General features: G+C 46.7%; 1 protein-coding gene across 1 annotated transcript; it reads left to right on the top strand.

The window, feature by feature from the left end:
* Positions 1-5,662: 5,662 nt before the first annotated feature.
* Positions 5,663-6,409, top strand: LOC140207413 (C-reactive protein-like; the record flags this gene model as incomplete). Its single annotated transcript, XM_072275941.1, has 1 exon — positions 5,663-6,409. A coding segment is annotated over one exon (615 nt), but the record flags the coding sequence as incomplete, so codon positions are not given.
* Positions 6,410-11,282: the final 4,873 nt, after the last annotated feature.

Raw genomic sequence — 11,282 nt, 5'->3', positions numbered from 1 at the left:
TGAGAGGGCAGTGCAGGCGAGCAGTAAGAAAGTGCAGGGGATGGGTTGTGGAGGGCGAGAACAGACAGCACTATTGTGGGGAGAGATGGGGAGATGCACCAGTTGATCTTGGCCCAAAACATGGGCGATTGGTCTTCGTCTCCAATGGCTGCTCGCAGAATGTAATTGGACAGCCGACAGATGGATACGTGGGAATAGCGGGTGCGGTGGCTGCGGGCACTGAATCCAGGTGCATCTCATGGAGCGTTAATGCGAAGAGTAAGAGAAGAGGGAGGATGTGCTGGAGTCCATGTGGCATAGAGTTGGTTGGGGCATGGGGCGTAATTGCGGAGGGCCCCTCGGTTTTAAACCTTTCTCTGCTTACCTACAGAGGAAGGTCAGAATGTTCAGCCTGATCAGCGCAGTCGCCCTCCTAGTGGGTGCCTCCTGTACTTCAGCCATGAGCGGAGGTATGTCATCGCACTGCTCTAGGTTTCACCATCCCTCCTCAGTGTCTTCCCCTCCATCCCCATCCGTTGTGCATCTCCTTCCTAAGGGAATGAAGAGAACAGTAGAGCCCTGTGGTGAATTAGACCCACACTATATTGGTGATCCTGCTGCTACCTTTAACTAAACGACCTCTGCTGTGTATCAGCTGTTTACCTTCATTCCTTTTGTGCCCGTGTGTATTAACGTTAACAGCTTGACTCTTCCGATGACTGCACCTGGTCGCATATTTTGAGACCCGGACACTCCCGGTTTTAGATACTTACCCCTCACATTATCTTTAAACATTCCCTTCTGATCATATAAAAACATGTCTTCATTTGTTTGATACTTTTGCACTCGGTGAAAGATGCTGACTGCACATCCTAGCTGTGCATTTTATGATTCGTCATGTCTCCCCTCGGACTCTGACTAGCTCCAGTGTAGTTCAGGTGAACCTCCACTGGAAAGATAACAATAAACCATCATTCCGAGATCATTCTCGTGAACTTCATCTGGACTCTATCCAATGATAATATATCCTTCCTGAGATACGGGACCCAAAACTGTTAACAATACTCCAAGTGCGGTCTGACTAATGTCTTATAAAGACTCAACATTTTTTCCTTGCTTTTATATTCTATTCCTCTTGAAATAAACGCTAACGTTGCATTTGGCTTCTTTACCACAGATGCAACCTGTGAATTAACCTTCTGGGTGTCTCTCACATGGACTCATAAGTCCCTTGACCTTTGATGTTTGAAACTTCACCATTTCGATAATGGCTCATGCTATTGTTCCTTGAACCAAAATTGTTTCTACATTTCCCAAAACTGTATTCCATCTGACATTTTTTGCCCATTCTTCCCATTTGTCTCAGTCCTTCTGCTATCGCATTGCTTCATCAGCACAACCAACGCGACCACCTATCTTTGTACCATCCACAATCTTTGCCACAACACCAACAATTCCATTATCCAAATCATTGACAAGCAATACGAAAAGTAGCATCTCAATGCTGATCCCTGAGGAACAACAGACAAGCAGAAAAGGGCCCTTTTCTTCCCTCTCGCTACCTCCTGTTGTCGGCCATTACGCTATCTATGCCTGCAGCTTTACTGTAACATCATGGGATTTTACCTTGTTGTGCAGCCTCACCAAATGCCTTCTGAAAGTCCAACTAAGTGGCATCCACTGCCTCTCCTTTGCCAACCTGCTTGTTACTTTCTCAAAGAACTCTAACAGATTTGTCAGGCAACAGTTCACTTGACAGAAAGAATGCTGACTTTGACTTATTTTATCATTAGTCTTCCAGAACCGCAAAATCTCATCCTTAATAATTGGCTCCAGCACTTCCCCATCCACTGAGGGTAGGCTAACCGGCCTATAATTTCTTTTAACACACATCAAAGTTGCTGGTGAACGCAGCAGGCCAGGCAGCATCTGCAGGAAGAGGTGCAGTCGACGTTCCAGGCCGAGACCCTTCATCAGGACTAACTGAAGGAAGAGCTAGTAAGAGGTTTGCAAGTGGGAGGGGGAGGGGGAGATCCAAAATAATCGGAGAAGATAGGAGGGGGATGGATGGAGCCAAGAGCTGGACAGGTGATTGGCAAAAGGGATATGTGAGGATCATGGGACAGGAGGCCCAGGGAGAAGGAAAAGGGAGAGGGTGGAAACCCAGAGGATGGGCAAGGGGTATAGTCAGAGGGACAGAGGGAGAAAAAGAGGAGAGAGAGAGAGTAAGAATGTGTGTATATAAATAAATAAAGGATGGGGTACGAGGGGGAGGTGGGGCATTAGTGAAAGTTTGAGAAGTCAATGTTCACGCCATCCAGTTGGAGGCTACCCAGACGGAATATAAGGTTCCTTCAACCTGTGTGTGGCTTCATCTTTAAGCAGAGGAGGCCGTGGATAGACATGTCAGAATGTGAATGGGGTGTGGAATTAAAATCTGTGGCCACTGGGAGATCCTGCTTTCTCTGGCGGACAGAGTGTAGGTGTTCAGCAAAACGATCTCCCAGTCTGCGTCGGGTCTCGCCAATGTATAGAAGGCCACATCGGGAGCACCGGACGTAGTATATCACCCCAGCCGACTCACAGGTGAAGTATCTGGGGCCCTGAATGGTGGTAAGCGAGGAAGTGTAAGGGCATGTGTAGCACTTGGTCCACTTACAAGGGTAAGTGCCAGGAGGGAGATCAGTGGGGAGGGTTGGGGGGGGGGGTGCAGAAATGAATGGACAAGGAAGTCAAGGAAGTCGTGTAGGGAGCGATCCCTGCGGTAAGCGGAGGTGGGGGGGGAGGAAAAGATGTGCTTAGTGGTGGGATCCCGTTGGAGGTGACGGAATTTACGGAAACTGGACCCAGAGGCTCATGGTGTGGTAGGTGAGGACCAGGGGAACCATATTCCTAGTGGGGTGGCGGGAGGATGGAGTGAGAGCAGATGTGCGTGAAATGGGGGAGATGCATTTGAGAGCAGAGCTGATGGTGGAGGAAGGGAAGCCCCTTTCGTTAAAAAAGGACATCTCCCTCATCTTGGAATGAAAAGCCTCATCCTGAGAGCAGATGCGGCAGAGACGGAGGAATTGCGAGAAGGGGATGGCATTTTTGCAGAGACAGGGTGAGAAGAGGAATATTCCAGATAGCTGTGAGAGTCAGTAGCTTATAATAGACATCAGTAGATAAGCTGTCTCCAGAGATAGAGACAGAAAGATCTAGAAAGGGGAGGGAGGTGTCAGAAATGGACCAAGTAAACGTGAGGGCAGGGTGAAAGTTGGAGGCAAAGTTAATGAAGTCAACAAGCTCAGCATGCGTGCAGGAAGCAGCGCCAATGCAGTCATCGATGTAGGAAAGGAAAAATGGGGGACAGATACCAGAATAGGTTTGGAACATAGATTGTTCCACAAAGCCAACAAAAGGGCAGGCATAGCTGGGATCCATACGGGTGCCCGTAGCTACACCTTTAGTTTGGAGGAAGTGGGAGGAGCCAAAGGAGAAATTATTAAGAGTAAGGAGTAATTCCACTAGACGGAGCAGAGTGGTGGTTTGTCCTCCCTTCTGAAAGAGTGAAGTGACATTTGCGATTTTCCAGTCCTCCGGGACCATGCCAGACTCAAGTCATTCAGGAGAGATCATGACCAATGCATCCGTTATCTCTTCAACAATGTCTCTCGGACTCTGGGATATAGTCTATCTGGCCCAGGTGACTTGATCTTTGAGTTTGCCTAGCAATTTTCCTTTGTAATAGCTCACCCACTCGCACCTGCTCCCAGACTCTCATGATCATGCGGCACACTGCTAGTGTCTTCCACATTGAGCTCAGCTGCAAAATACCAATTACGTTCATCTGCCGTTTCTTTGTTGCTGTTGACTACTTCATCAGCATTGTTTTCCAGTGATCCAGTATCAACTCTCACCTCAATTTTCCTCTTTATATTAATTTAAAACAACTGTTCGGATCCTGCTTCATCCTGCTTTTGCTATTGCCTTCTCTGCTCTCAAGACTTCATCTTTTCCATTCTTATAGTATTTTCAGTTGCTATTTGTTGGGTTTTAATAATTTCCCAATCATCCAACTTCCCGCTTTCTTTTGCTACCTTATGTGCCCTTTCCTGGGCTTTTATTCTCTGTTTAACTTCCTTTGTCAGCCACAGTGGCCTGCCCCTGCCATTTGAGAACTTCTTCCTCTGTGGGACATATCTATCCTGCACATTGTGAAGGATATTCCCTGAAATTTCAGCCATCTCTGCTGTGCCGTCATTCCTGTCAGTGTCCTCCTCCAATCCACCTTGGCAAGATCCTCTCTAATGTCTCTGTAATTTCCTTTATTTCACTGCCATATTGATACATCTGAGTTATGCTTCTCCTTCTGAAATTGCAGAAGGAATTCAATCACAGTCTCCTCAGGGTTCCTTTACATTAAGCTCCCTTAGAAGATCTGGGTTATTACACATCACAATCTAAGATAGTCTTTTCCACCATAGGCTCAAGTGCAAGCTGCTCAAAGTCCATTTTGTAGGCATTCAACAAATTCACTCTCTTTCGATCCGGCATCAACCCGATTTTCCCAATCCCCTTGCATATTAATGTCCTCCATTAGAATTGTGCCGTTAGCTTTATTATATTTCTTTCCCAGCTCCCTTTGAATCTTAACCACACATCTTCCTACCATTTGGAGACCTATAAATTATTCCCATATTGTTTTACCACTGCAATTTCTTAACTCTACCCACACTGATTCAATATTCTCGACCATCGTTACTTCTCTCTAAAGATATAATTCCATCTCTTACCAACAGAGCCACACCATCGCCCATGCCTACCTGTCTGTCCTTTCGATACAAGGTATGCCTTTTGATGTTTAGCTTCCAAATCTGACTATCTTTCACCCGCTACACAAAGAACCCCACAACATCATATGGACCAATCTCTAATTGCTCCACGAATCTGTCCACCTTATTTCGAATGCCGTCCGTATTTAAATATACTACACCTTCAGTCCTGCATTATTCGCCCATTTGAATATTGCTTCCGTGGTGTAGTTTAACTCTTTGCTCTGTCAGCATTTATACCCAATCATTGACTTGTCCTTCCTTACACCTATCATCTACTTGTAGCTCATCCTCGCCTCTATCATCCTGGTTCATGTCACCCTGCCCTATTAGTTTAAACCAAGTCCCAACAGCTCTACTGAATCCTCCCACAAAAATATTGGGCCCCATTGCATTCAAGTGCTACACTCCCCATTTGTACCTCAGTGTTATAAGTGGGCTTACCATTACCTGTGTCCTTTCTCCTTTCATTTCATCTCCAAGAGCGCAAAATCTCACAATTGTTCGGATTTAATGGAGCGCTCCTCATAATTATCCCGAATGATAACAGAGAGAACTCTGTGATCCTCTCAGCAGTCCTCAAAACCTTTGCAGGGTCTTGCGGTCAAACGCCATGCAAACCCCCGCACTTGAAGGTCAGCAAAACTTCAATGGCGCTCCGGTAGAATAAGTTATGGTAACAACGGGCCAGCAATTTCTGGTATGAAAGCAGGTAGCAAAGTTAACAAGAACAGCTACTGTCTTATTGTTTTAAGAGAGTAATAAGCTAATTTCACAATTTATGCTCTCTTCTTTCACTCTCCCAACCCTCCTCTGCCGTTATCCTTTGTATCTCCTTCTCTGTACTCTGTCAATTTGTACCTCTTGGTCTCCGGGGCAAGATCATCATATTTCCCCAGCAGTCTTCCAACTCCCACGTGAAGCTTTTGCCGAACAGTTTCCCCGAGCTGAGTGCCTTCACCCTCTGCATGCGCTCAGCCACCGAGCTGACGCGAAACTATGCTGGCTTCTCCTACGCTACACCTGAAAGCGATAACCAGATTCTCCTCTGGGTGTCGGGACCCCGGGGCTTCCATCTGGAACTGACGACAGCCAAGGCTATTTTCCACCTGCCAGAGTCTGGCTCACTACACCGGCACCTCTGCGTCAGTTGGGAGTCTGAGAGCGGACACGTCACCTTGTGGGTAGACGGGAAACGGAGCTTGGTCAAGACGGCCTGGCAGGGTCAGAGAGTGAAGGGAGGTGGTGTGGTCATTCTTGGACAGGATCAGGACCAGGTGGATGGGGGCTTCGATGCAGGCCAGTCCTTCGTGGGGGAGGTATCCCAGGTCAACCTGTGGGACCGGGCTCTGGGAGATAGGGAGGTGGCAGAGGTAATGCGGGGATGTCTGTGTTCTGGGGGGAACATCATCGACTGGTCCACAGTGGATTTCGAGACCACTGGAGCAGTGGAAATCATTGATGATCCGGAGTGCGAGCTGTGACGTGATGGTCCAGGAAGAGTATGGCGAGTGGACCGGCTGAGGAGAGGGGTGAAAGTGCTCTGGATAACAGAGTGTGAGGATGACAGGATGGGCTAGTACATGCCTGTGTAAGCGGGACCATATAAATAAATTTGAAGCAAATTTGAACGAAATGCTATATAGACAGTGTCTGCACACTTACACTGGCTGACGCCTTTTTTTCCCACGGCTTCCACTTTCCCCCTTTCCACCTCAGAGTGATTACATTCTGGAGGGTCATTCACGCCCCCACCCACGTTTTGAGGGACTGTTCCCTGATTTTAGCTAAATTTGTGTTCCAAATATGCCGCCCCATATTCTCACTCTGTCTCGTCGCCAGATTATCAAAGTGACCATTCTCAGATGCTGCGAGACGTCCATTGCCAGAATCACAATTGGTTCCGAGATAAGACCGTAACACCATGACATCAGAGCAGAACGATTTCGTTTAGCCCATTAAGTCTGATTCGACTGAAGTTTTTTTTCCCTCCTCAGTCCCACTCCCTGGCCTTCTGACGGTAACCTTTTATGTCGTGTCCAATCAAGAACATATCAAGCTTTGAATTAAATAAAGCAAAGACCTGGCTTCCATATGTGGCTGTGGTAATGAATCCCCATGTTCAACTTTCTCTAGCCAAATAAATGTCCCCGCATCTGTTTTAAATGGATGCCCCCATATCCTGAGGCTGCGCCCTCTTGTCCCACACTCCCTGGCCATGGGAAAGATCCTTTACACATCTACGCTGCATAACCTTTCAACATTCAAAAGGTTTCGTCCTGGCTTCAGCACCTGGCTGTGGTAATGAATTCCCCAAATTCAACAACAATCAGCCAATGATCTAACCAAGCTAGTAATTTTCCTGCAATACCATGGGCTCTTAACTTGCTAAGCAGCCTCATACGTGGCACCTTGTCAAATCGGATATCCAATACTTGGAACTCCGATGTCTGCTGTTCAGTTTTCCGCATTCATCGCTTCAGTGTCACAATCACAGTTCTGCAGAGATATTTCCAAATGAGAAATATATCCCTACCCAGATGCGCCTGTAAATATATACACAGGTGGGAAGCTGGAGAATAAAAAATCATCTCCATGAGGCAGAATCGCCCCAAAAGCATTGTCACAGCTTTGGATTTGGGATTGCATGTTGTCTTACAATAGAGAGTGAGGAAGGGATGGGAGACAAAAGAAGGAGACAAAAGTCAGAAGAGACGGGAAGTGGGCGAAGCAGGAGGGTGTAAAAGTGAAAATAAAGAAGGACAGAGAAGTTGAGACATTTGGGAAAAACAGGGTGTGCTGGAGTCTGGGGAACGAATGTGAGCGAAGAAGGGCAGGTGGAGTTGAGTTTCAGGAAAAGAGAGGCGAACGTCAGGTGTGAGACAAGCAGAGGCAGTGAGCTAGATAGTAGGTGACGATTAGAGACAGTGAGGAGAAAGAGGGGATAGGAACTTGCTAGATAAAGACAAGGGAAAGAAAATGAGGGATGGGAACACAGAGAGAGAGGGCCAGAGGGAGTCTGGATGGGGCAGAAAAATAAGGCAGAGAAAACGGGAGACAGCGCTACCTCCTCGTAAAGGAATTTGTTTATACTGCACCAGGGGCCAAAGACAAGCATCTGCAGTTTAACTCCCGGGATCTGTAAGAGGAAGTGGTAGAGTTGTGGTGGCATTAGTAATTATCCTCCAAAATCATTTGACTCCAGCATGGTGCCAGAAGATTGGAAAACTACAAGGGTACTTCACTGTTTAAGAAAGGAGAGAGGCAGCAGAAAGGAAATTATTGACCGGTTAGTCTGACCTCAGCGGTTGGGAAGATGTTACAGTCAATTGTTAACGATGTTGCTACTGACTACTTGGTGACCAAGACCAAGATAGGACAAAGTCAGCATGCTTTCTTTAAGGGAAAATCCTGCCTGACGAACCTGTTTAAATTCTTTGAGGTGATTACAAGTAGGATAGATATAAGGGATGCAGTGGATGATGTATATTTAGAATTTCTAAGTCTTGGACAAGGTGCCACACACGAGACTGCATACCAAGTTAAGACCGCATGGTATTACAGGTAAATTACTGGCATGGTTAGGGCATCAGCCGATTGGTAAGAGGCCGCGAGTGAGAGTAAAGATATGCTTTTTCTGATTGGCTGCCAGCGAATAGTGATGTTCCACAGGGTCGGTGTTGGGACAGCTTCTTTTTTATTCTGTATGAACACCAATGATTTAGATTCATCTTTGAATCTGAATGAGTATGCTGCGGTTGTTACTGATTTCATTAAAATGAAGTGTGTGCCTACAAAGGCTCACTGTACATTCCCAAACCAAAAGCCGTGGGTGAACCTGGAGGTACGTCGTCTGCTGAAGGCTAGGTCTGTGGCATTCAAGTCTGGCAACCCAGGCCTGTACCAGAAAACCGGATATGATTTGCGGAGGGCTATTTCAAGGGCAAAGGGACAATTTTGAACGAGGTTGGAGGCGATCTCAGATGTGCAGCAACTCTGGCAGGGTCTGTAAGACATTACTTCCTACAAAGCAAAACCCAATTGTATGAATGGCAGTGATGCTTCACTACCAGATGAACTGAACACCTATGTACGCTTTGCAATGGAGAACACAACTACAGCTGTGAAGGTCCCTGCTGCACCTGATGACCCTGTGATCTCTGTCTCAGAGGCTGATGTTAGACTGTGAACCCTCGCAAAACAGAGGGTGATGGAAGGTCACAATGGAGTACCTGGTAAGGCTCTGAAAACCTGTGCCAACCAACTAGCGGGAGTATTCAAAGATATTTTCAACTTCGCAGTTTTGGTCACTTCATCATAGAAAACTACAGGGAAATGAAGATAAGATTGAAGGGTTGCAGATGACATTTACAAAGATGTGCCAGGGACTTGAAGGGCTGAGTTATAGGGAATGGTTACATAGGCTAATACTTTATTCTTCATGATATACAACGTTGAGGAGAGATTTGATACAGGTATAAAGAATTAAAAGGGGTAGAGACAGGGTTGAGGTGTATGGAGGGTGTCAGCAAGGTGTAGGCTGATGGGCCAAGGTTCAATAATAGTTTGGCACTGACCAGCTAGACCGAATAGTTTATTCTGTGCTGTGTGGTCTTCTTTGACAAGTAGATATAACAGAGTGAGGGAGAGAGAAACAGACAGGGACAGAAGGAGAGACAGAGTGTGCTTGAGAAAGAGAGGAAAAGAGAAAAAAAGAATAAATAAGGAAATAGATAGAGAGAAAACAGAAACAGAGAGATGGAAAGATAGAGGGGGCGTGACAAGAACAATCAAATACGGTCGAAAAGATGCTAAGGGACCCGTGGTGTGGTGGCGGGATGAGACTGGAAACAGAGGAGCAGACAGAGAGAATCAGGCTTCCGATAGGAAAGGGGTTAATTGGTCCAAGTTCAGTTCCGAGCCCACACCACCCCAAGTCTCTCATTCCGTGTCTCCCCAGCCGCTTGGTCTTCATCCCTGTGAGACTCTGCCCTCTGCCATATGAGAAGCATCTGGACATACTGCCGTCCATCCATCCTTAACGAATACATCACCCCCTACGCTCCTTCCATATCTCCCTCCGACCCAGTGCTGCCAGGATAGATCCTGCAGGAGCAGGCGTGAATGCTAAGGGACGAGTGCCCTACCCCTTACTCTCAAAAATAATTCAGTCAACACTGCTTCTGCCCTCAGGTAACCCATCATTCAATGGTAGGGAAACGGGCTTCCCTTGGAGGAAAAGTGAAAATATAAAGAAGGCTGGAAATTTTCTGGGGTTTGGGGTGGAAACGGGAGGCGTGATCTACGTGTAATAATGCCCACTTGGAGGTCCAACTCCACTAATGGTCTGACCAGTGATTGACATCCTCCCATAGCAAAGGGGAGCAACGTACCTCGCGTCTCCTCTATTGACATTTGGGAGGTCAGATGATTATTGGTGGGCATGCACCCCGCCTTTAAACCGTCACAGGTGTGCCCTGTTGATTGAAAGGTTAACTGCATGATTGACAGGGCCTGCACAGAGATTGACATCATCTTGTTCCACTTACCCCTCACTGCCATCCTCTCCAACCCCTCCCTCACCATCATTGTCCATCTCACCCTCACTCATCTTCCACCACGTCCTTAACTTCCCAGCATTGCCTACCTCACCCCATCCCATCTGAACCCCGGTATTCTGCCCCACCCACCATTCTCTACTAAGCCCCACAGTCATCCATCTGTCTCGCCTCCCTGTTCCATCCATTCTGCACCACCACCCCCAGAGTATACCACCCCACAGTTACTGTGACCCACAGAACAGGGTTCAACTATCAGTGTGTTCTCCAGAACTTCCAGGAACCAACAGATGCTGGCGTGGCAGAAAGCCAAAGGTAGGAATAAAAGGATCCTATTCTAATTGGTTGCTGATTACTAGTGGTGTTCCGCAAGGGTCGGTGTTGGGGCCGCTTCTTTTTACAATGTATATCGATGAGTTAGTTTATGGATTAAATGGTTTTGTCACTAAATTTGTGGATGACATCAAGATAGGTGGAGGAGCAGGAAGTGTTGAAGTGTCTGTGCAAGGAGTGGCGGCCCACACAGACTTCCAATCTGCACCTTGTAAGGCATGAAAGTGCCTGACACAGGCTTCTCATGGTCTGAGTCGACATTCACCCTCATGTTAATTACAACAGTGTAATCCCAATAACTTTGTATCAATACTATGGTATGCTTATCATTATGAAACCAATAAAAAGATTGAAAAAGAATGAAAAGAATTGCGGTAAAAAGTGGAAATTATTGATTAAAGAATGGAAATGTAGAGCCTATACTAAATGCAATCGTACCTTACTGGCTAGCTGGAGGAATAATGCATGTGATAAAGGGATAGAGGTATGTACGGCAGAAGGGACTCCCAAGAGTTGGGAGACACTGCAGGCGGAGAGCTAATGGGTAGAAGGGAGAAGAAAGAGAAAACGAGAAACAAAGAACACAGGCAAAAGCAGA

The sequence above is a fragment of the Mobula birostris genome, chromosome 13 (assembly GCF_030028105.1).
Source record: "Mobula birostris isolate sMobBir1 chromosome 13, sMobBir1.hap1, whole genome shotgun sequence".
Lineage (NCBI taxonomy): Eukaryota > Metazoa > Chordata > Chondrichthyes > Myliobatiformes > Myliobatidae > Mobula > Mobula birostris.
Note: the sequence above shows the minus strand (reverse complement) of the source record. Positions and strands in the feature narration are given on the sequence as shown.